The following is a 25,169-nucleotide window of genomic DNA, read 5'->3' on the forward strand; positions in this document are numbered from 1 at the left end:
AGCATGTGGAAACATAACAGAAACCATTGAACATGTATTTAGATTTACAAAAGACCACGATCAAAGTTTCTCACCAAAGACTTTTTCCATTATCTAGTAATCATGAGATTAAAGGATATGTTAAACTAGTTAAAAGCTACTGGAAAATTTTAAATGAGTCCCCCAGGGATCAATGCTGGGACCTGTTTTGTTTAACATAAATGTTCTGGAAGAGGGAGTGGGCAGTGAAATCTCCAACTTTGAAGATGACCCAAAACAAAGCTCTTCTAGGTAAAGAAATGTTGGGCAGATGGAAATATACTGTGGGAATGTGAGAGAAAGCAAAAAATGGCAGGTGAACTTCCCTGTGAGCAGGTGTAATTCACCGAAGGGAAAATAATCGTAATTACAGCTATGTCTGACAGATTTTGAGCAATCCCTTATACCTCATGAAAGAGATGTCAAAGTAATTTTTAACTATTATTTTAAATTAATTATCCCTTCATAAGTAGTAGCCAGAAGGGGCAGTGGGCATCATCAGGAAGGCAATGCAAAAAGTACTGACCACAACATTAAGCCATGGTTTACCCTTCCTTGGAATACTGTGGACCGATCTGGGGACTGTATCTTAAGGATTCAGAGAAAGTCAGTCAAGGTAATCAGTAGATGGAGAGACTGCCATTTGGGGATGGGAAAATGAAAATGTTAAGACTTTCTGATGCTGGCAAGATGAAGCTGAGAGGAGCATGATTGAAACTAACCCATTGAGGAAGGGTGTGGCAAGCGTGTAAGTGGACCAGGGACCAACTTTAGAAGCTTGAGAGTGGAAGGTTCCAAACCAAAGACAACAATTCAAAATGAAACATTTATCTAGCAAACGATAAGCCCATGGGCTTCATTACTATAGGAAGTTCTGGGAGTTTCAGATAGGTTTGGATCAATTAGATAAGTAGATCTAGTGAGTTGTTAGAAGGAAAGTTAGGAGGAATATAGAGAGAAAAGTTGGGGATGTTAGGGATTAAGAAAGGTTAAAATAGATTGAGGTGCATTAATTAAATCCATGATGAATAATTAGAGGGAAATATGATTGATTCTAAGTGTTTCAGAGAGTACTTGTAACAAAGTTGGTAGACATGTTCCCTGTCCACAATTTAGGGTGGATGTCAGAAAGAGCTACCATCGAACAGTCTTTTCAAAGATTCATATCAAGTTATATCAACTCATCACCCTCAGTACTTATGTACTTCTGGGCAGTTATGTATATATGTGTATGCATATACATAATATGTATATACACATACTGTAAACATGTACTATACAATTTATTACTATATATGTACATATAGTACATAGACATATGCACTAGATGGGTGTGTGTGTGTTTGTGTGTGTGTGTGAGAGAGAGAGAGAGAGAGAGAGAGAGAGAGAAGTCCATTGTATATTCAATTATTTATTCTGACAACCAGCAATTTCATCCTGGCATATTCACTCTGCCAACTATTTTGTCTTGGTTCTCTTCCTGCTGCCATTATTTACAAATAGTTTAATTTTGTCTGTGTCTCCCTTGAAGGCAGGGGATATGTGTTTGGCTAGTTAGTACTGTGTTGGGCATTCAAGGTGCTGAGTAAATGCAATTGTTGATTATGATCACGTCTGAGACTTGGACAGGAAAAGTTAGACCTGTGACAGACATCCATTTAATGATCTACACAGAAATTCCATAAGCATTTAACAAAATTCAAGTGCATCAACTGGACACTTTATTCAGGAGCTACTTTAATGATTGCCTTCTCAGGCGTTGGAGATAGCTGCCTTCTCAGGCATTGGAGATAGCTGCTTTTTCTTTAGTAGTAAGAAGAATTTGATCTGTGCAGTGTTTTGTGTGCTGTTTAGCTAACTGGAAAGTGAATTAAAGTGCTTGGGAAAAAGTTAAAGGTAAAGGTTTGCTGAATAATCAAATTGACAAAAGGTGGAGAGTGCTTCTCACCCTCCATGTGTCAATCTCAAATAGATACTACTGAGAAAGAAGACAGTTCCATCATTAAAAACAAATCAGTCTTAAGTAAACTGGTCAAACAGCTCCTCTCAGCCTAATGTGACATTTTGACTGTTCTCATTCATTCATTCAATCGTATTTATTGAGCGCTTAAAGTGTGCAGAACACTGTACTAAGCGCTTGGGAAGTACAAGCTGGTAACATATAGAGATGGTCCCTACCCAACAGTCTAGAAGGGGGAGACAGACAACAAAACAACACATATTAACAAAATAAAATAAATAGAATAGTAAATATGTACGAGTAAAATAGAGTAATAAATGTGTACAAACATATATACAGGTGCTGTGGGGAGGGGAAGGAGGTAGGGTGGGGGGATGGGGAGGGGGAGGAGGGGAAGAGGAAGGAGGGGGCTCAGTCTGGGAAGGCCTCCTGGAGGAGGGGAGCTCTCAGTAGGGCTTTGAAGGGAGGAAGAGAGCTAGCTTGGTGGATATGCAGAGGGAGGGCATTCCAGGCCATGGGGAGGACGTGGGCCGGGGCTTGATGGCAGGACAGGCGAGAACAGGCACAGTGAGGAGGTTAGCGGCAGAGGAGCGGAGGGTGCGGGCTGGGCTGTAGAAGGAAAGAAGGGAGGTGAGGTAGGAGGGGGCGAGGTGATGGACAGCCTTGAAGCCGAGAGCTAGGAGTTTTTGCCTGATGCGTAGGTTGACTGGTAGCCACTGGAGATTTTTGAGGAGGGGAATAACATGCCCAAAGCGTTTCTGCACAAAGATGATCCGGGCAGCAGCGTGAAGTATAGATTGAAGTGGGGCAGTTTATGTATGCCGCAGTTCTCCCTGCGGCAGTTTATGTTTGACCCTTAATGAGGCAGTCTGTTGAGAAACACACACACAACACACATATTCCAGTGGCGTGCTGGCTCTTCTTATTATAGAATTATTATTTTAGCCATACATTTAAGCCAAAACTAGGGCTGTATTATAATAATAATAATAATGGCATTTGTTAAGCGCTTACTATGTGCGAAGCACTATTCTCTGATTCTCAGTTACCTCATCTGTAAAATGAGGATTAAGACTAAGAGCCCCACGTGGGACAACCTGATCACCTTGTATCACCCCGAGCGCTCAGATTGGACACAGTCCCTTTCCCACATCCCATTAGACTATGGGAGGGAGAAAAGTTATTTAAGCCCCATTTTACAGATGAGGAAACCAAGGAAGAGAGAAGCTAAGTGATTTACTGGGCCAAAGTCACGCAGCAGGCCAGATTAGAACCTGGTCTTCTGATTCCTGTCCCCTGCCTTTTCCCCTAGACTATGCTTCTTTTCTGTGTTCCTTAGGTGTTTATATATTTAGTGTTTTATTCAGTTAATGAAAATAATGTTTAAAACCAACACTTGAATGTTGGCATAAATATTTGAAGCTGTTTGGGATTTAATAATTTGTAAGCCCTGAGAAAATATAGCAGTAGTGAGAAAATAATGATTTTACTACTAGGATAGTTACAAAGATAATAAATATTACTGTGACTGCAAAACTTTGTATAGATCATCTGCAAATTTGGCCTTGGATCAGCATTACCTACATCATGCTGTACATTGGGAGAAGAGTGAATAATGCATTTGCCCTAGAATTCAGACAAAAAGAATGTTTAGACCACTGTTTATAAATCACAGAAAAAGATAATTTTGAAAAACTGGCTAGCGGTGGAAGGACATGTAATGTTTATAGCATTACTGATTATCTGTTTCCACAATTTTGTGATCAGCTTTTTTTCTCTACCTTTCAGTTACTCCCTGCAGAGAGGCAGGAATAACTGATTTGATGTTATCTGTTACTATCAGAAGATAAGACTATCTTCTAGTGCCTATCGATTAGTCTTCTTTTTATTTTATGAATTTGTGATACTTTAACCTGTGTAAATTGAATTAAGTTTCTGCACAAGTAATTCTGCTATTTCTATTCTTTGCTAACATTGAGATAATAATAATAATAATTGTGGTATTTAAGTGCTAACTATGTGCCAGGCACTATATTAGCTGGGGTGGATACAAGCAAATCAGGTTGGACTCAGTCCCTGTCCCACATATGTCTTACAGTCTTGTCTTAATCCCCATTTTACAGATAGGGGAACTGAGGCTCAGAGAATTGAAGTGACTTGTCCAAGGTCACACAGCAGACAAGTGGCAGAGCCGGGATTATAACCCACGCCCTCTAACTCCCAAGCCCATGCTCTTTCCACTAGGTCATGCTGCATAATTTTCCTTTGTGAAAGCTCTATGATTAGAAACTTTGACAAAGCATGAAGCCAGTCATACACTGTAAGCATGTAAAAATACCATTGATTATGGGAAAAACTATAATAATAATAATTATACTTCAGTAATCAATCAATTGTATTTATTTAGCACTCACTGTGTGCTGAGTACTGTACTAAGCACTTGGGAGAATTCAATAAAACAGAGTTGGTAGATGCATTTCCTGCCTAAAATGACTCTAAAACACAAAATTTTCTACGGGCAGCATATAAAATTTAGGTTTATAAAACCACATTCCAAGGAATTAAAAGACAGAAAGCAAGTTTCTTAAACTACGCTAAATCTAGGATTCTTCTTTGTAGGGGTAAGTGTACACTGGTCTTCAGAGTTTTTTCAGTTTCCTTTGGGATTTAAAAAATGACCCTTCAATTTCAGTGCTAGGTGCCTTTCTAACTAAAAATATGTCAGCCTGCCCCTTCTAGGTTTCATTAGATATCCAACTCTTCCATACGGGTTATGGTATACATTCTCAATGAAGTCTCTGGCAGTTTAGCATCAGGTCTCTCTTATAAGCCACCACACTGCTAAAAATTCTTTGTCAGGCTATCCAAATACACTACATGAAGAATGTAAATTTTTGGCATATGAGGTAGCTAATTAACAGTGTAAATTATGTTGTTGTAAAGCCAATATTGCACTTCCCCTGGCCTTGTGATTTTCAGTAGTTATGGTTCAGTTTAGCATTTTAATTATAAAGGACAGTTTTTTCTTCCTTAGATCTGAGCTAGTTTCACACTTGAGCAAAGTCTTTAAAAGTTGGTGTGAGAGTGGAGCTCATTTGGAGAAGTAGGAGCCAGTTAATCGTCTTTGTATGGAGACTTTCAAAGTGAATTGCCTTAAGAAATTATTTTGGCTTCAGGTATGTTTGGAGCACCTCTAGACTATAAATTCACTGTAGGCAGAGAATGTGTCTGCTTATTGTTGTACTGTACTCTCCCAAGTACTTAGTACAGTGCTGTGCCCCCATTAAGCACTCTGTAAATATGATTGAATGAATGAATGAATTTAGGAATAACAAAGTAAAATCCATTCATGAATGATGAAGGTATAATCACTGAAATCAGTAAGCCTAAAATAAAATGGCTATTGAATATCTGCAGTTAACAATGAATTGTGAATGAAGAAATAGAAGACTTCCATTTTCTGACAAAGCAGTATAAGTGGAAAAAACAAGTAAATGTTCTGCATAAGATGAATTATAGTCTCCCAGGTGCAGATGCAGAGATTTTGTATTAGCTCTTGATACAATTACTTCTTTCTTGTTTGAAAACTTGAAGTTGCTAGCCAAGAAAGGTAGAGGATGGGTAAAAAAAATTCTCCCTTCTTGCTTTTCATTATAAGTATTTGACAGTAACATGTGGCAATAGCCAGTGAAACATTTGTAGCTCTATTTTCTGTGCAAGGTTATGAAAAACATATTTGATTTTAGAAGAGTAAAAAAGAAGTTCTGAAGCAAGTGTTAATATTGGTGACATTAAATGATTAACAACATTCAGAAACTTCCACCAAAATTGTATCAAAAACCTGCTCATTGTAGAAAAAGATTCCAGGTTAAGGATATATCTTGTTGTTAAATCTTACAGTTAAGGTTGAAAAGCTTGGTAGTGGTGCATTACAACCCGCAGTTATTCCTGCTGGGTTCCAATTACAGTCATTTCTTAATCACAACAGTCCATCATTATTGACTTATTTTGCATTTTGATGTTGAAAATAGTAAATGTTTTTGCTCATTTTTCTGCCAGTTGTTAACCTTAATGTTAAGTATGTATTTCTGGCAAGCCCTTTCCCATTTTTAACTTTCCATTTGAAGGCATTGCAAACCTGCTTAAAATAGGAAATCATTTTCTTCCATTGTTGTTGAGTATGGTTGCACCTCTCTTTTAAATTTTTGGTATTTGCTAAGCACTTACTATGTGCCAGGCATTTTACTAAGCACTGGGGTTAAACTAATCAGGTTGGACACACTCTTTGTCCCACATGAGGCTCAAAAGCCTTAATCCCTATTTTACAGATGAGGGAACTGAAGCGCAGAGAAGTGAAGTGACTTGTCCAAGGTCTTATAGCAGACAAGTAGTGGAACCAAGATTGGAATCCAGGTTCTTTTGACTCTCAGGCCCTTGCTTTATCCATTAGGCAATGCTTTGTCTTGACTTTACAATCATATGATACTTGTTGCACCCTCTAGTTTAGCGTCATGCACACAGAGTTCCTGCATAAACAGAGTGGTTTATGATGGAGTCTCATCGTAAATGGCAGATGAGTTTTGGTCCAGTCACAAAGACTCTGGGATGGAAAATCTGTGGAAAAGTGATGAGAGTGGTTTTGGTTAAGTACTCACTGTGTGCCTCAAAGCACTATACCAAGCCCTGGAATAAATATAAGATAATCAGGTTAGACACACTCCCTGCCCCAAATAGGGCTCACAATCTAAGGGGAAGGGAGAACAGGTATTGCATTCCCATTTTACAAATGAGGAAACTGAAGCCCAAAGAAGTTAAATGACTTGCTTAGCATCACACAGCAGGACAGAAGCAGAGTTAGGATTAGAACCCATGTCCTATGACTCTCTGGCCCATGCTCTCTCCCCTAGGTTATGCTGATTATAATACTAGTGGCTCACACAGAATCACTCTCACTCTGTCATCCCTGCCAAGCCTGTTACTGTCTTTAAGGCAGTTAGGTGAAGTGTGAGAAGAAGGACCTGGGCTCTGATTCTGACTCCACCACTTACCTGTTGAATGATCTTGTCAACTCAACTTCTCTGTACCTCAGTTTCTTCATCTGTAAAATGGGAATCAATATCTTTTCTTTCTCCTAGTTAGACTGTGAGCCCCATGTGGAACCTGATTATCTTCTACTCCAGCACTTCTGTGCTTGACATATAGTGAGTTCTTAATAAATACCACAGTTAATTCAGGGCTGCACACATTGTGAAGTGGGTATAAGAATTTTGGATACAAATCATATTTGCAGACAAGGTAGCCACAGCATGATGCTGATGCTTTTCTATAGCATCACAGACCAGCAAACAATTTCTAGGGTAGCTGCCTCAGTAGTCACTGCTATGTTAGGCAGGCTTTTTTTTTTTTAGAATTCCTGCTATGCCAATTCACCATGCAGGCCACCTTAGTTTGTTCTTTAGTCAAATTTTCACGCCGATGACAAAGCCTGAGTTGACACTTCCCTACTTCTGGCAACTTCAAACACCACCTCCCTGTGGTAAAATGTGAGTTGCACTTTAGATAGAGGGTCTTGATAGTAACTTGGTTTTATTAATGGAGAACAATCTTAAAATACCGTATGACCATCTTGGTGTCCTTTGATCTTGGAAAAATGGCAACAAGGACATGCCATCTGGACTTGACTTCATATGCCCTACTGAGAGCTCACCTCCTCCAGGAGGCCTTCCCAGACTGAGCGTCCTCCTTCCTCTTCCCTTCCTCCCCCTCTCCATCCCCTCCTGCCTTACCTCCTTCCCCTCCCCACAGCACCTGTGTATATGTATATATGTTTGTATGTATTTATTACTCTATTAATTTATTTTATTTGTATATATTTATTCTATTTATTTTATTTTGTTAATATGTTTTGTTTTGTTCTCTGTCTCCCCCTTCTAGAGTGTGAACCCACTGTTGGGTAGGGACCGTCTCTATATGTTGCCAACTTGTACTTCCCAAACGCTTAGTACAGTGCTCTGCACACAGTAAGCGCTCAATAAATATGATTGAATGAATATGCAATAAACTGCTCTATTATGTTCTAAGAATAAAAATGGTTTAGAGCAGTAATTTTGTCAACATTCAAACACATTTTAGGAATAGAATGACAAATCTTTTCTTCCATGCCCTAAATGAAGAAGTTACATTGTTACTGAGTGACTGTGCCTAAAGGGATCTACCATGGGCTATTCAAATGAAGCATTAAAAATTGTGTAAGTACCTAAGGGGAAAATTATGAAACATATTGTTTTGATTTAAGACAATGTACTAATACCTGGATTATCATTTTCATGGAATTATATTTTAGGAGAGGCATGGCAAATATGCCAATTTACTATTATGTTTCTCTAGTTAATTAAATTACATGGTCCTGGAAGAATATTTTCCCCAAACCCAAGTGAAACAGCAGAATTTCATGTTGAAGAAATACAATTAATTTTGGCACATTATTATACACCTAAAGAAAACCACTCTGAATTTCTTGCTTTGGAGGTCTCTTGAATTAAGATTGCCGCTGTGAGCCTTCTACAAATGTGGTTTGATGACCAGGTCCTCAGAAGCCCCTGAAAAAAGAACAAACCTTTCAGCTGTGGTGTTACTTTTGAATTAGTCAAAGGTAAGACAGATTAGGTGATCATGCGTTCTGAGTTCATTCATTGAGTCATATTTATTGAGTGCTTGCTGTGTGCAGAGCACTATACTAAGCACTTGGGAGAGTACAACACAGCAGTAAACAGATACAGTCCCTGCCCTCAGCAAGGTTATATTCTAAAAGCAGGGAGACGGATATCAATATAAGTAAATTACCGATCTGCACCTAAGTACTGTGGGGCTGGGAGGAGGGCTGAAAAAAAGGGAGAAAGTCAGAAGGTTGCAAAAGGGAGTAAAGGAAAAGCGCACTTAGTAAGGGAAGGTCTTTTGGAGGAAATGTGCCATCAATAAGGCTTTGAACGGGCAGGAGGTCGAGTAATCGTCTGTCAGATTTGAGGAGGGAGGGCATTCCAGGCCCGAAGCAGGTTGTGGGTGAGGGGTTGGTGGCCCCAACCAAAATACATATATGTTTGTATGTATTTATTACTCTATTTATTTTATTTGTACATATTTATCCTATTTATTTTATTTTGTTAATATGTTTTGTTTTGTTCTCTGTCTCCCCCTTCTAGACTGTGAACCCACTGTTGGGTAGGGACCGTCTCTATATGTTGCCAACTTGTACTTCCCAAGCGCTTAGTACAGTGCTCTGCACACAGTAAGCGCTCAATAAATACGATTGAATGAATGAATGAATATGCAGTAAACTGCTCTGTTATGTTCTAGGAATAAAAATGGTTTAGACCAGCAATTTTGTCAACATGCAAACACATTTTAGGAATAGAATGACAAATCTTTTCTTCCATGCCCTAAATGAAGAAGTTACATTGTTACTGAGTGACTGTGCCTAAAGGGATCTACCGTGGGCTATTCAAATGAAACATTAAAAATTGTGTAAGTACCTAAGGGGAAAATTATGGAACATATTTGGCGAGGTAGATGAGATTGAGGCACAGTGAGAAAGTTAGCATTCCAGGAGCGAAGTGTATGGACTGGGTTGTAATAGGAAAATAGTGAGGTGAGGTAGGAGGAGGCAAGGTGATTGAATGCTTTAAAGTCAGTGGTGAGGAGTTTTCTTTTGATGCGAAACTACTGGAGTTTCTTGAGGAGTGGGGAAACATGTCCTGAGCATTTTTGTAGAAAAATGATCCGGGCAGCAGAGTGAAGTTTGGACTAGAGTGGGGAGGAACAGGAGGCTGGGCAGTCAGCAAGAAGGCTGATGCAGTAATCCAGGTGGAACAGGATGAGTGATTGTATTAACGTGGTAGCAGTTTGTATGAAGAAAAAAGGGATTTTAAGCAATATTGTAGAGGGGGGACTGACAGGGTTTAGTGATGGATTGAGTATGTATGTTGAATGAGCGAGAGGAGTCAAAGATAACACCAAGGTTACAGGCCTGTGACCTTGGAAAGATGGTGGTGCCATCTACAATGATGGGAAAGTCAGGGGGAGGACAGAGAGAACAGTTAAATGTAAATTCAGGCAAACTACTTCTCCCATTGGAAAAATATGATTCCCAAATCTACATCTCCAGTCCTGACCTCTTTTGTTCCTTAAAATATCACATTTCTCCCTGTCTTCAGAACACTTCTACCTGGAGGTCCCACTGACACTTCAAACGTCCAAAACTAAACTCATCTTCCCACCCAAACCCTGTCCTCCCCCATCTTTCCTTCCTACTGCTGTAGACAATACCACTATCCTCCCTATCTCACAAGCCCATAATCTTGGTGTTGTCCTCGACTCATCTCTCTCGTTCCACCCCATATTCAATCCATCACCAAATCCAATCAGATCTACCTTCACAACATCACTAAAATCCACCCTTTTCTCTCCATCCAAACTGTTAACACATCGATCCAAGTACTTAGCCTATCCTACCTTGACTTCTGCATCTACCTCCTCATTGATCTCCGTTAGCTGTCATTCCTCACTACAGTCCATAATTCACACTACTGCCCAGATCATTTTTCTAAAAACCATTCACTTTCCCAGAGCACTAATGGTTGGTGGACCCCATATGGGAATGAGTTGGAGGGGTCCCCTATGGAAAGCCAGGAGAACATAAAAAGTGCTTCAAGGATTTAGTCAGCATAATCCAGTGTCATAGCTGAAAACTCTATATTTGTCTACCTGTCCTTTGTCCTTGAATTGACACAACTTATGGTGAACTTTAGGTTTGATCACTTGTATGGCTTAGAAGGTCAAACTGGGACTCAGTCTTTTTCATAATATGAATTCTCAAAAGCTGTCCTTTACTGTAGTCTTGTGGTTGCTGTTTAGAGTGCCTGGTCTTTTTTCTTTTGCCTCTTTGTCATGTGAGACTCTTCAATATTTTTCTTTGAGAGGCACTCTTTTCTTGGATTTAGTTCAAACAAGTCTACCACCATTGCTCCAAGTTTCCAAATGATGCTGCATTACCCAGTGTATATAAAAATGAATAGGGATACCTGCATTGTTCCAACTTATGTGTTCTTTAGGACCTTTGTATTTCCCGATTTAATTTTCCAATCCAAATGTTGCAAGGCATAGAAGCAAAAATCATTATGCATGCAAGTGTAACTAGTTCACCTCGACTGTTCTTGGCATATCGTTAGATTGCATTTCTGAGAGCTTTTGTGACCAGTTTGGGATTATAGACATAACATCTCTTATTGCTGTATCTCATAGACAAATTTAAAAGTTTTTTCAAAAGTTTCTACTTTAATCATCATCGATATTTATCAATATTCATTAACCAGTTACAGTACTGTGAAGATGCTTATTTGTGGATATAGGCAGATATATGTGTTGTTTTTTTTCAGGTAGGATCCAGCTCTGAGGTGTCTAACATTTTTCATCAATTTTTTTGTATTAGTAAGAGGTTACGCTGACCTTGGTGCTGAATTCAGGCTAAGTCCATTCAGTGTAGTACTAACATCCGTCATTGCCAAGTCTCTTTGGCAGTAATTAAAGGAAAATGATGAATTGGGTTGATAGATTTCACCATGAGGACTTGACCTATCATCTCATTCTCCAACAGTTTTTTTTTTATTGTGAATTTGACTGAAAAGTTGAAATGGGATCATTTGCAGTATTAATGAGGGGAATGCAAAAACTCTCCCAAAATGCGTGGGTGGAAAAATCACTTAAGACACAAAGAATTATTTTGAACTACTCAGTGACCGCTACTCAGCCTGCCTTCTGCCGTTACATGGAGCTTATTTGGGCCTTGTTTCCTGGAAGGCTCTACATTTAAATGATGAAAAATGCATTGTTGTTCCTAGAACTGCTAAGATCTTTTGTTCCCCTAACCTGTCATTGTTGATTTCCATATATGATGAAAGATTCATGCAGGTTGTTTCCTGAGGCTGTGGTATGGAGTAATTTGTTGTTTAGTTGAATTATGCAGCTGGCTTTTGAATTCAAGGATTACTAACAGTAAGATGCTATCCATGAGTATGGGTGTGGCAGAAGAGACCGACACACCTGATAATTCATCCCACACTGTATACTTATAAATATTGACCTTTCTTTCATTGATGTGAAAAGCCATTACCATTTTGTCAAATGTGCCTCTTGGTTTCCCAAATTTTCAGGAACTATTGCTCAAGAATTGCCAAAGCATTCCTGATTGTCTCCAGCCAGTTCAGTCTTCCTTTCAGTAATATGTTGCTATTTAGTTTATTTTTTTCCTTTGGTTCTATCTCCACAAGATTGAAGACCATCGGGCAACTTCTCTCAACTGACTCTTTTGATTATGAAGCAGGAATTTTTAGGGCATTTTCCTAGTCTCTTTCTCATTTGGAGTGAAAGCTTGGTTCAGTGCTCTGCACAAAGTAAGGACTCAATAAATACTATTGGTGGACTGGAGTGAGCAGTCATTTCATAAATTGGGGATGTTCTACCACTTCGTATGACCTGTAGAACTCAGTCCTTTTTGTTGGTGGGATACATCCTTGCCTAAACAAATGTCCAGTGCTAATAAACAGCCCATGATAATTTTTGATCCAAAAGGAAGCAGCCATTCAATAGTTCATAGTAAGTGCTTACAGAGCACTGTATCAAGCACTCGCGAGTTAGTAGACAAAATCCCTGCCTTCAAAGAGCTCACAATTTAGCATGGGTGAAGGTGTTCGTAAGGATGTGTGACTTTTGAACTCTAGAGTAGGGAGAAGCCTGAAAACTGCTCTTTTAGCCATTATTGTTTTTATTGTTGCCCATGTTTTCTTGTTTTGTTGATTTATTATCCTTTTTCCTCTTTCTTTGTGAGTCTGTTGCCAACTCTGCTTCCTTTTTCCTTAGATTGTGAGCCCCCTTATAGGCTAAAGAATGTGCCTGAATTCTTATCTTTTAACATCCCCCAGCTCCACCCTCTTTAGATTCTCAGTATATACTACTGAAAGGATGAATTGTGTTTGTTTTTGCAGTAGTGGTGAGGGCTGGTACTTGACTTTTACACTTTCTCACCTGGCCCTCCAGTGAGCATATTACAACATTGTGTGACAGCTGTTCACCCTTATGACTGCACTCTGTTGCAAAAGAACAACATATCTCTGAGTGCCTTCAGTGGAGACACTGCCGAACCCTCATTCTCGTCATACATTGTAATTGAATGTATTACTCACTTATTCTCCATCCAGCCCTCAAAATATACTTGCTTCCCCAGAAATAAAGCTTCTGACTAAGTTACACCTGGCCTCTTCTAAAACCCTATAATGATAATTATGACTACTTGAGACAAGGCACTTATTGTGGTAAAAAAAATCTCTTCTATACCATTGATCATTGCCTACTTCATAATATTTGTGTAATGAGATCCCTAAATAATAATAATAGATATAGAAAACTGTTGTACTGGTTAGTGGAATAACAGCAATATTTGATGATTATGGGTTTTGGAAGCACTTAGTACAATGCTCTGCACACAGTAAGTGCTCAATAAATGCTGTTAATTTTGAAAGCAACCCCCCACAAAGTCTTAGTGAAAGCCAGTATCATAAGGCACAGATTTCATTTGCTTATTTAAAGAAATACCATGATTAATTGATAAAATAAACGTAGCACCTTTTCTAACTAAGCCCTCATTTCCTTTTCTCCCACTCCCTTGTTTGTCACCTTGCTTTGCTCCCTTGATTCACCACCCCCCCTTGCCCAGCCCTACAGCATCTATGTACATATCCAATTTATTTATATTAATGTATGTCTCCCCCTCTAGACTGCAGGCTTAATGTGGGCAGGGAATGTGTCTGTTGTGCTCTCCCAGTCTCAGTACAGTGCTCTGCAAACAGGAGGCATTCAATACGATTGATTGCTGAATAGGCCAACCGTATTCAAATTATTAATATTCATATTAAATGTTCTATAAAATACAGTAAAAGCTTTGTTATACAGCATCAAGTGGAATAGTTGGTATCAGTTAGACATTTCACGTACTCTGAGACTAAAGGAATTTAAAAAGTGCAATTTAAAATAATTTTAATTATTGAATACATTAGCACACCTAAAGTATAAAACAGCACTTATCAATCAAGAAAATTCTGCACTAACTGTAAAAAAAATTAACATACATTAAACCTAAAACAGGCACTCATCAATCAAGAAAGAGTATGGCACTTAACAGTACACTTAAAACTGAAGTTGAACTAATTGTAGCTTGATTTATTTTTTTTTGAGTTACAGGAGGCAGTTGAGAATTGGCAATGCCCACGGATTATCAACACCAATTAACACTAACAAAGATGTAGAAGGTGGAGGAGATTGAGTTGAATTTATACTGCCTCTGTGAAAGAACTTGGAAGCTTTTGTAAATAAATCCCTGGTATCAGTTTATACACTTGCTTTTGTCTTTTCTGCCTGGAAGAAAAGGGAGGAGTGAGAAATTGCATAATGTGCAGGATAACAGGGCTATTTTTCGGTAAACTTAATTATTGTGGCACTAACTGAAACAGCTTTTGCATAGGTTTTTTTGTCTTCACCAAAATCCTCTTCCTCCCCCATCTTAATTGGTGATCTTTGACATTTCCAAAGTCTAACATTCTCTTTTATTTCTGTATCAGTAATGTATCTTTTACTTCAGCTTCCTTGTCAACTTCCATCCATTTAAAAAAATTCACTTTCAGAAAGTTTTTGGTTGAGTGTGAAAACGTATCCTCTCAGTCTTTTAAGAATTTCTACTAATGTTTTTAGAAGCAACCTAAATCCTTCATATACACCTTCATCATAAAATACTTCTGCAAAAGTAACAGTAGGCCGTGATTTTACCTGAGCTCCTCTTAATGTTTTACTTTTGATAAAAAGCAACATCAAAAATTACTTATGCTGTAATGAGGTTGAAAATCTTGTATACTGCCAACAGAACAACATGTCAAGATGTTATCAGACACTATGTTTCATGAGAAGGGTTGGACGTAGTCCATGTCCATCATGGAGCTCACAGCCTTAAAAATAAAATGGGAATAAATTATGACAATTTCAGGATCCAAAAGATTTTTCAATAATCATTGTGATGAGTGACTTTGACCTTCCCTATGAGGACACAAATTCCAATAAATACAGCTTCTCATGATAGAAAGTGTCATATGTTTTTATGGCAATTTCTTTTTTTGTGGGTAAATTTAAGTGTCAATTATGGGTCATCGTCCACCTAGCTGTCTTTTAATAACCTACTTAGCAAATTTTTTAAAATTATATTTTTTAATCTCTTACTATGTGTCAGGAACTGTACTAATCTCTGGGGTAGATACAAGCTAATCAGGTTGGACACAGGCCGTGTCCTCAATGGGGCTCACATGATTAACCCCCCTTTTACCTTCCCTACCTACAAGGATTTAGCACTCTAATGTGGGAGACATACAAAAAAAGTATTTGCAAATAGGGTAATCAAAATAAATATTTGAGTGTACAAATGAATAAATGTATAAGAATGGGTATAAACTAAATACATAAGTACTGGAAGGGATTGATGGGTTTGTAGGACTTGAGATTCTGAGAATTAACTAACCAATGCATATTGGAGGAGGAACTCTTAAATTACTGGAAGGGCTATGGATTGTTGGATTGGGAAGGGAGCAAATTCCAATACAGGGGAATAATGAGAATGAAGGGATAGGGATGTAAAAGTCTAGAGTATGATGCAGTTAGAAGTTATCATGTGAGGATTGAAGCGAGTGGATTGGAGAGTAGCAGGGAAAGATTATGATGTGGACGGAGAAGTGAGTTAGTGGAGATCCTTGAAGCCAACTCTAAGGGGTTTTTGCTTGATTTAGTGAGATACTGAGAGCCAGTGGAGGGTTTTGAGGAACTGAGAGATGTATAGTGATGATAATAATGATAATAATCATAATTATGGTATTCATTGAGCACTTACTAGGTGCCAGGGACTGTACTAAGCGCTGGGAGGAGGATACAAACAAATCGGGTTAGACACCATGCCAATCCTACATGGGGCTCACAGTCTTAATCCCCATTTTACAGATGAGGTAACTGAGGCATAGAGAAGTGAAGTGACTTGCCCAAGGTCCCACAGCAGACAAGGAAGATGATCCATGCAGCAGCGTTTAGTGTAGGTTGGCTGGAGGCAGGGAGAGACTGATGCAATAATGTAACTACGAAGTGACCAGAGCTGGTGCCAAAGTGGTAGCCGATTAGGTGAAAAGGGAGGAATTTCTCTGGGAAATGATGCGTACAAAGAACTGGAAGGATTTGGCAATAAATTGAATGTGAGCACGAATCTGTCTGCAAGCACCCAATTTAAAGGAATACAAGATGTTTCAAAACTGGGGTTATTTATTTTGCAGTGGTCTGGTTCTTTGTTGGAAACCGTAATACAAACAGCTTGACTTTTCTTTAGCTGATAATTTATTGTTGCTAACCTTTTCAAGCTTTGATCAGGTTGAGGGATTCATATGTTTTTAATGTGTTTACTTAAAGGTCAAAATAATACATTTGGGACCTCTCTCAAAATATCAATGAATAATTTATGTTGTGTATACCTTTTATTTTTATTGGGACATAAATTGCTACAAAATACCGTAGAATGAAAGTTGCATCTTTTTGTGAATAAGACTGAAATGCTTCAAAGTAGAGATGAAAAGATTGATTGTATGCACTCCTCTGAAGAGATATTAAAATGAAAGTATGTATCTTAAGGATTCCAGTTTTATTAGAAAGGTAGGTTGTACACCCTCTAACAGCAATATTTCCATATTTTATTGTCACTTTGAAAAAATATCTAAAATTTGCAGTATTTAGGAAATAGAGTAAATTTCAAAGAAATAAGGACTAAAATGTATCTTGATTCAAGCAGTGGGTTTGTCATAAAAGAAAGACTCTCTGGAGAGTTGTTTAAAAAAGCTACTACCCTCAAATTTGCTCTTGGGAATACTAGAAATTCTACCTTAGAAGTAAAGCATGGTAGAAGTTAGAGTATTTTGGTTTAGCCATTTCTCTAATGTACTCAAGTATTTCCTGATTTTTGTTTATGTATTACCCTTAACCTCCAGATTAATTGGAGGTTCTATATCTGTAAAATTTTAAAATCCATGTTTCACAACCATTTCTTAAACAGCCTTCCTAATGTCTATTAGCATTTTCATCAAAATATTTTTTAAGAATGATTGTGTTTGTAAATACATGAAATCTCTGTGATCCTTGATTCCTGTTTGCACACTTACCATTTAATTGCCAAGCTGCCTTGTTATGTTTCCTTCATGACTACAAAGATTTGGAGATCAAGTCATTGTAAAAGTAATTTTGCATTGATACAGACTTGGGAAGTGAAAATTCTATCAGGATGATTAAACTACTTTTATTATAATCCAAAAGAAGTGATAACTTTTTTTATTGGTGTCTAGAGGAACATATGTCAATCAATAAATCAATCAATCATATTTAATGAACACTTACTGTGTGCAGACCACTGTACTAAGCGCTTGGGAAGTACAAGTTGGCAACATATAAAGACAGTCCCTACCCAGCGGTGGGCTCACAGTCTAAAATGTCATTGTATTATGTTCAACTCTGAAAACCTATCTTTTAAATTTTGTTGACTTTCTCTTGAGTTGTAAGTAGAAACTGCTTTGCAGTTCTCTGGGCTCTTTAGTGAGCTTAAAGATTAAATTCCTCAAAAATGCCGCCTCTATAACCAGGAACAAGGATCCAAGATGATCCATTCCCAGAGAGCAGCATTCCAGCATCTGCAGGGGGTGTCAATGTCAGGTGGATATTATGACTTTTCATGACACTTTTCTAAATCTGGGGTTTTTACTCAAGGATTTTCCCTGTGGTGCTACCACCCTGTGAGGAAAATCTCAGAAAAGAATCTTTAAATTTAGCAAAAAGGCCATGAAAATCCACAATTCCTCTGAATTCAGCTGTAAACTGCTAATCATCTTCAGAAAATTTGAATGCTCTTAACTGATTTTTTTTCTTTAAATGTACCTTTTTTTAAAAGTTTTGTGTATTGTGTATCCCTGGCCCTTATGCTGTTTTAATGTTTTATCATTTCATCACTCCTAATGTGTCTGTCTCCAGTCTTCTTCCCAACTATAGTCATAGATTATGAGTCACTCAAGGGGCAGACACTGTGTCTAATTCCCACCTGTATACTTTTCCCCAGTGCTTAGTTGAGGGCTCTGCACACAATAGATGTTTAGTAAAAACTGTTACTACTACTACTACTACTTTTGCACTGGTCAAAAAAGAATCTGAGTTGTTTTAAGATTTGCTTTTGGCACACTTTGTCATGGAGAGCAACCAATGTTTACATGCCCAATCATGTCCATTATCCCTTACCTTTTCAGAAGGAGTGAAAGAAAGCATGGAAAAGAATATGAAATGTAAGTACTGTTATATATAATGTATGAGATGGATTGAAATTTCGAGCTAACTCCTGCCTCTAGCTCATTATGGGCAGTGATAATGACTGCTAATTCTGTTGTACTCTCCCAAGCGCTTAGTACAGTGCTCTGCACATAGTAAGCGCTCAATAAATATGATTGGTGATGATGCCCATAGTAAGTACTCAGTAAATACCATTGGTTGCTTTAGGCCAGGGGCCTTCTTTTTTTCTTCTCCTAGTTTCATGAAGTGGGCAGTACGCTAACATTGCTAATACAACTGTCTGCTTTTTTTCTCTCACAGCCTTGAATTCTGCTTCTGCTTTGTCTATCAGTCTGCCTCTCTGAATTACTGATTCTGCAGGTTGAGCTCCAATAGTCAACTAGCCCAACATCTACGAACAAGGTTAAATATCAAGGGGAGAAGAACAGGGTGAGGAAACAGTGAAGTTATCTAGGATGTCACAGGAAAAAATGGTAAAGGGAAAGATGGTTAAGGAGTGTCTTAGAGTCAGGAGGCAATTAGCAGAGAAACAGGTGAAAGAAATCATTATTTTCCCTTCTGAAGCATAGGAATTCGGGAATCATCTAAAATACATGGTCATCTTGGTTTTGCAGCAGTATCATATGTGGAAGGACTCTGAGCCAGTAAAATCCTTAAAGATATTTAGAAGATATTTTCCAAAGAACCTTATTCCTAAAATCAGAATATTCTCATGTTGTTGAAAACATATTACTCAGAAATTTATTGTGAGAATAACCATGAGGTCATTATCGTTCCTTAAAAATGAAATATTCTTCTATTAAATAGACTGTAAGTTCTTTGTAGGCAGGGAATGTGTTTACTAAGTCTGTTATATGCTCCCAAGTGCTTTGTTCAGCGCTCTGCACATATTGAGCACTCAGCAAATGCCATTGATTGTACATTTTGAAGATAATTTTGTGTTTGGAAATTACATTGTAAAGCAGTTACAAATGTTCCAGCTACAAAGTTGGAGAATTTAGTTCTCTCCTCAAGAGAGAATAAGTCTTTTTGTGAGGTTGGTGAAGTTTAACCTGGATTTTGCAGATGTTTTTTGACATATTTTCTCTTACTCTCCAACTGCAAAGCATTTCCTTAGATCTATGGTCAGTGCATAGGTTAACAAGATGATAAGAACCAATCTTAGTCCAATAACTGACTTCATTTGTTTCCAAAGGTCAGACCATGCCTTTCCATTAAGATCCTTATCTTACATTATTCCTATCATATAATGAACCAGTTTCTCTGTGTTTGCGGTACCCACTTGGAGACAGTCAATCTTTTTTTTTTTTAGTGTTTCTCACCATAGAAGCCCACTGAAACAGCATTGTGGTAAATGGTAAATGGGGGTTTCCAAAATTCCCCAAAGTAGTCCTCGGTAACTAATGCCTTAGAGATTGTTGTGAATTTTCCTTTCCATTAATAGCAGAGTTGCCTTGCATTTTTTTAAATTTCCTTCAGGAAAATTAGCCCGGTACTTTCCTTATAAACTCCCACTTGATCCTTCTGTTCACTCTACAGCTTTGCAGCTTGTGAATTTCTGCCGATTTGTTTAAATTTAGAGATGGGTGATTCATTTTGAGCAGAGATGATGCGCAGTTAAGATGAGTTATCAGCAGAACAATAAATCAGTGGTTAGATGGACTATAGGGCTGCAGGTGTGTAAGGATTGATGTTAGGAAGAAGTTTTTCAGGCTACTCTTGGATTAATTGATAGTAACATTATAATATGTCATCTTAAAATATTAAGGGTTCCAAAATTAATACTACTCCTTGGGGTTTGATTTGAAACTTCAAGTTCTTTATATGGCCACTGAACTTTTTTTCTCCAGGTTTGGGTAATTTTCACAAAAGAGGAAAATCAAGAAGCATTTGCAAGTCATGTCCTAGGTGATTTGGTTAAGTAATTTAAGATAGAAGCATTTTAGTTATTTTTCACTGAATCACATTTCATTCCTTCTGAGTGCAGGGGACTGTGCTTGGTATCCATGAACCATTCACATTATGTTACTTGCTACCTAAAACTAGATTTTAAAAATATGTTGAGAAGCAGCATGACCTATTGGATAGAAGGCGGGACTGGGAATCAGAAGGACCTGGGGTTCTCATCCTGGAATGGCTACTTGTCTGCTCTAATAATTATGGTATTTATTAAGTGCTTACTGTGTGCCAAGCACTGTTCTAAGTGCTGGAATATATACAAGGTAATCAGGTTGTACCACATGGGGCTCACAGTCTTATTCCTCATTTTGCAGATGAGGTAATGAGGCACAGAGAAGTTAAATGGCTTGCCCAAGGTCACCCAGCAGGCAAATGGCAGAGCTGGGATTAGAACCCACATCCTCTGACTCCCAAAGCCCGTGCTTTTGCCAATAAGCCACGTTGCTGCTGCTCAGTGACCTTCGGCAAGTCACTTAACATCTCATTACCTCAGTTACCTCATTTGTAAAATAGGATTAATAGTGTGAGCCCCATGTGGGACATGGACTGTGTCCAACCTGATTAGCTTGTATCTACCCCAGCACTTAGTACAGTGCCTGATACATAATTTGTGCTTAAAATCAATCAATCAATCAATCAATCATATTTATTGAGCGCTTACTATGTGCAGAGCACTGTACTAAGCGCTTGGGAAGTACAAATTGGCAACATATAGAGACAGTCCCTACCCAACATTGGGCTCACAGTCTAAAAGGGGGAGATTAAAAAATGCAATTAAAAAAAATATTGCCAGTATTTGCTAAGTAGGTTATTGAAAGATCGCCAGGTGGAAGGTCACTCATACCTGACACCTAAATTTTCACACCCGAAAAGAAATTATCATAAAAATATGACACTTTCTGGCATGAAAAGTTGAATTTATTGGAATCTCTGTAGCGTTTTAGAGAAGGTCAAATTCACTCATCGCAGTGATAGCTGAAAAATCTTTTGGAGCCTGAGATTGTCACAGTGCATTCCCATCTGCTCCCACAAGTGTTGTTTTTTAACTCAGTGAGAAGATTTTTGGATATCCCTTTGGTAGCCATGTGGCTGAAAGAGGGTGCAGTGGAGAAAACAAGATGAGACATTTAGGAATAGAATCAATTTCAAGAAAGACTTCCTTTCACCTCTATTTAGATTGAGCTCAATGAGTCACACCTATCATGGAGATACTTGAAGCCAGTTGTGGAATAATTCTATTTTATGTTTCTTTGTCTCTGCCTATTTTGATGTTGTCTTGCCTTCATGAGCAGTCTTTGGACTCAATTTATTTTATTGGGTGATAATTGAATCCATTTCCATATAGACACAATTCCTCTTTATCCGCCAGTTTCTAGGCACTATCAATAAATTTTTTTTTACTAAGGTTTTTCTTGTCCCAAAGACTTTTTGTCTCCGGAGCCATATCATATCAGGATAATGTGATTCCATCTTCCATTAAAGTCCATGGAATATCTTGGCAGAATGATATTAGAGGTGAAGAGATCATTTTTTTTAACTATAGGCATGCCCGAAGGTAAACCAGGTTATGTTTTTCCTGTAGACATACTTGTTATCAGAAGACCCCGTTCCAGAATGTCTAGAAAATAGATATGTAATCATCTAACAAGAAATATATTTTGACAATAAATGGCACTATTGTTTAATATTTATTGAAGTAATTCAAAGCATAATATTACAATATTATAAATTAGGTGTTATAATGTGATTATGTCTTTGGAGGAGAGATCTGTAATTACAGATATGTAATCTGTACCTCAATCTTGTCTATCTCTCGGCTACATCCCGCCTTTGGCCTGGAATGCCTCCCTCTTCATATCTGACAGTCACTCATCCCCACCTTCAAAGCCTTATTGAAGGCACATCTCCTCCAAGAGGACTTTCCTAAACCCATATTTCCACTTCTCCCATTTCCTTCTGCATTACTCTCACACTTGGATTTATTCCTTTTCGTCACCCCTTCTCAGCCCCACAGCACTTATATACATATCCGTAATTTATTTACATTAATGTCTATCTCCCTATCTAGACTGTAAGTTCACTGGAGTCAGGGAACATGTCTACCAACTCTGTTATATTGTACACTCCCAAGTGCCCAGTACAGTGTTCTACGTGCAGTAAGCACTCAATAAATATGATTGATAGAAGTAGCCAGTGGTGGTTTTCCAACTCAATGAAGGAAGAGTTTAATTTAGGTTGAACTGCCTCTATTTTCTTCTAAAAGAAATGTGCAGCAATTAACTCCCTCCTCTGTACACTTTTGCATTCCTTTCTCCATTACGGTCTTTTTAATATAAATTCATATGCTTTACTGAAAATTGATGCAAGGCTTTTTAACCTCAAGATTTTAGCTGGTGATTGAGAAACCATAACTGTTTACCTGTTTTGTCATTTTGCCATGATGCACTGATTAAGTTTTATGGGTTGTCACTGGACCATGATTCTCCTGAGTGAAATGCAATTAATACCTTGAATGTGCACCATCCTTTCCAAATTGTTGCCTCCTTTTTCAGTGCTGTAAAAATCTGACAGTCTGTGAGCAGAGCTTCATCCATGATCTATTCACTGTTGATTGCTTAATTTCAGGTCAGGGGAATGTTCAGTCAGAACATAGAAACCGCTTGGGATATGAATATCATAAGTGGTCAAACAGTACAGGTTGGATCCCTGGGGTGGGGGTATCACAGGGTGATGATAAATCAGAGTACGCTTCCACAGCTGAGTGGATATAGTTAATAAATGTTCACTGAATAGTGGGTGTGTATTCCTCTTCTCCCTTTAGTCCATGGGTGAACTGCAATTAAAGAAAAGTAAAAGGTACTGAAACTAGGTGATCAGAAATCCCCTTTTATAGAGGATTCTGTCCTGCTACCAATGTTACTGTGACTAAATTATTACTCAGAACTACTAATAGGGGGTTTCTAGCTCTGATAACGTATTTCTGATTTCACCCCAAACTCCTATTTATAACTGGAGGGCCAGTTTTGACATGGTCCAATGGCTATCACCGCCTACTGTTGCTATCCTGTTCAAGCAGAATTCCTGGGACTAGATGACAGCAGCTACAGAAAGAGGCAGCAAACATAAGATGATGGCGATAAGGAAGCTCAACGTTGGCCAGCTCGACTTCAGTCTAAGTCCTGGGAAAAGATGGTAGAGGAGCGCACCAAGGGGAAGAACAGTTACATTACTGGCATTATTCATCTTAAGATAGTTCTGATACTAGACAATTTGGTCATTGTTTCAAAATTGGTTCAACTCTCCTAAAGTCAACAATGGACCTAAAAATGGCATATCTAACAGCTTGTATCTACATATAGGTTAATGAGTGTCTTCTTGGTGTCCTTTGACTCAAAGACACCAGTGATGATGAAATTCAAGTAAGAATGCATGTGCAATTGAAAAGGCCAGTGTGAGATCCAAAGTTCTGGCTGCAATGTATGCACAGAAATTTGTCACTCATGTGCTCATGCTTAATGTTGATAGCTTCCTTCACTGTTTTCTCTTTTGTCTCCTTATCTCTTGTTCCTTATGAAGCTTGGATCAAAAAGAGCCACTCTTTTCTTAATGGCAGAACAATATGCTGGTCTGTCCTTAATAATTGACTGGAAAGCATAGAAGATGTTAGGTATGATGTAGAATATTTTAAATTTTTTTCCCTGGAGCGATAGCTTAAATCATCTGAATGGCTGATTTTCTGAAAGAATGAGTGTATAGTGAAATGAATTCAGGGCGAAAAGCGCATCTTACAAGGATGGGAGAGCAGATTGAGAAGAGAGAAGAAGAGAAGTTAGAGAAATCAGAAGACTATTCTGTCAGTGAAACCAGAGAGAATGTCTAGGAAAAAGGACTAGTCAGTAGAGACACAAGGAGCTGAGAGCTCAGGGAGGATCACCATGGAATTGAGCTCTTTAGATTTAGGCATAAAGAAGTTGATGAACCTTCATGAGTGAGTTCTCAGTTCAGTGAAAGAAGTGAAGTCCAGATCGTAGGTAGCTGACAAGATTGTTGGTGGAGAGAGAGTGAAGGTTGACTAGCTAAAATTCTAAAAATGTGATAACACTATTCAGTAAAAAATGTCTACTTGATTATAACTTGCCTGCATTATACTTAGGGCCAAAGTGACACAAGTATTGCCATAAAAGCTTAGGCTTTGTTATGTAAACTCAGTGTGCTCTCCTGTTTTGTTTGCCAAAACAAAGGCTCAGAAATACAGTTCAGGTCATGTTGTATTAAAATAGCTTTATGCATGCATAAAAATTGTGCAAGGACCCAGAACATTTAGCAGGCTCGATTCTGGGAGTTGGAGACTCTGGTGTTGCAGTATCAACCCCACCAACTGGTCTGGGTACCTGCATAGTTTATGTGGGGTGAAGGGAGGAATTGGGCCAGAAAGATAGGTAGGAATGAAAATAGGACACCAACAACAGCAGCTATCGTCTTAAGATCAACAGAAAAGTTGGCTGTTGTGCTACTGCTGATGTCCATTTTCATTATATACATTTGAATACTCATCTTACAGCATTGGGGGAAAACCTTGTACAAGTCATATTTGGTTTTTTTGAGGTATCTGATGTGTCCCATTCTTACTGTACAATCTACCTTAAAATCCATCACATGTTATTGCATCTTTGTCCAAAAAGTTCAGATCAATCAATCAATAGCATATATTGAGGAGCAGAAAACAAGAATGTCTAGGCGATTTAATATTGGATTTCCCCAGGATAGATGGGAAAAGTATGCC

General features: G+C 38.3%; 1 protein-coding gene across 4 annotated transcripts in view; it reads left to right on the top strand.

Moving 5' to 3' along the window:
- The window catches only part of PHACTR3 (phosphatase and actin regulator 3), a 147,892-nt gene that overhangs the window by 14,174 nt on the left and 108,549 nt on the right, over positions 1-25,169 (top strand). For 2 of the 4 annotated variants that reach the window (XM_038750220.1, XM_038750223.1), the window contains exon 2: positions 18,388-18,423. The exons of 1 other annotated variant lie outside the window; for it this stretch is intronic. In XM_038750220.1, the coding sequence (XP_038606148.1) occupies positions 18,388-18,423 (36 nt within the window). The remainder of the gene's footprint in view (positions 1-18,387; positions 18,424-25,169) is intronic. One more of the 4 variants, XM_038750221.1, reaches the window with a different exon arrangement.

The sequence above is a fragment of the Tachyglossus aculeatus genome, chromosome 8 (genome assembly GCF_015852505.1).
Source record: "Tachyglossus aculeatus isolate mTacAcu1 chromosome 8, mTacAcu1.pri, whole genome shotgun sequence".
Lineage (NCBI taxonomy): Eukaryota > Metazoa > Chordata > Mammalia > Monotremata > Tachyglossidae > Tachyglossus > Tachyglossus aculeatus.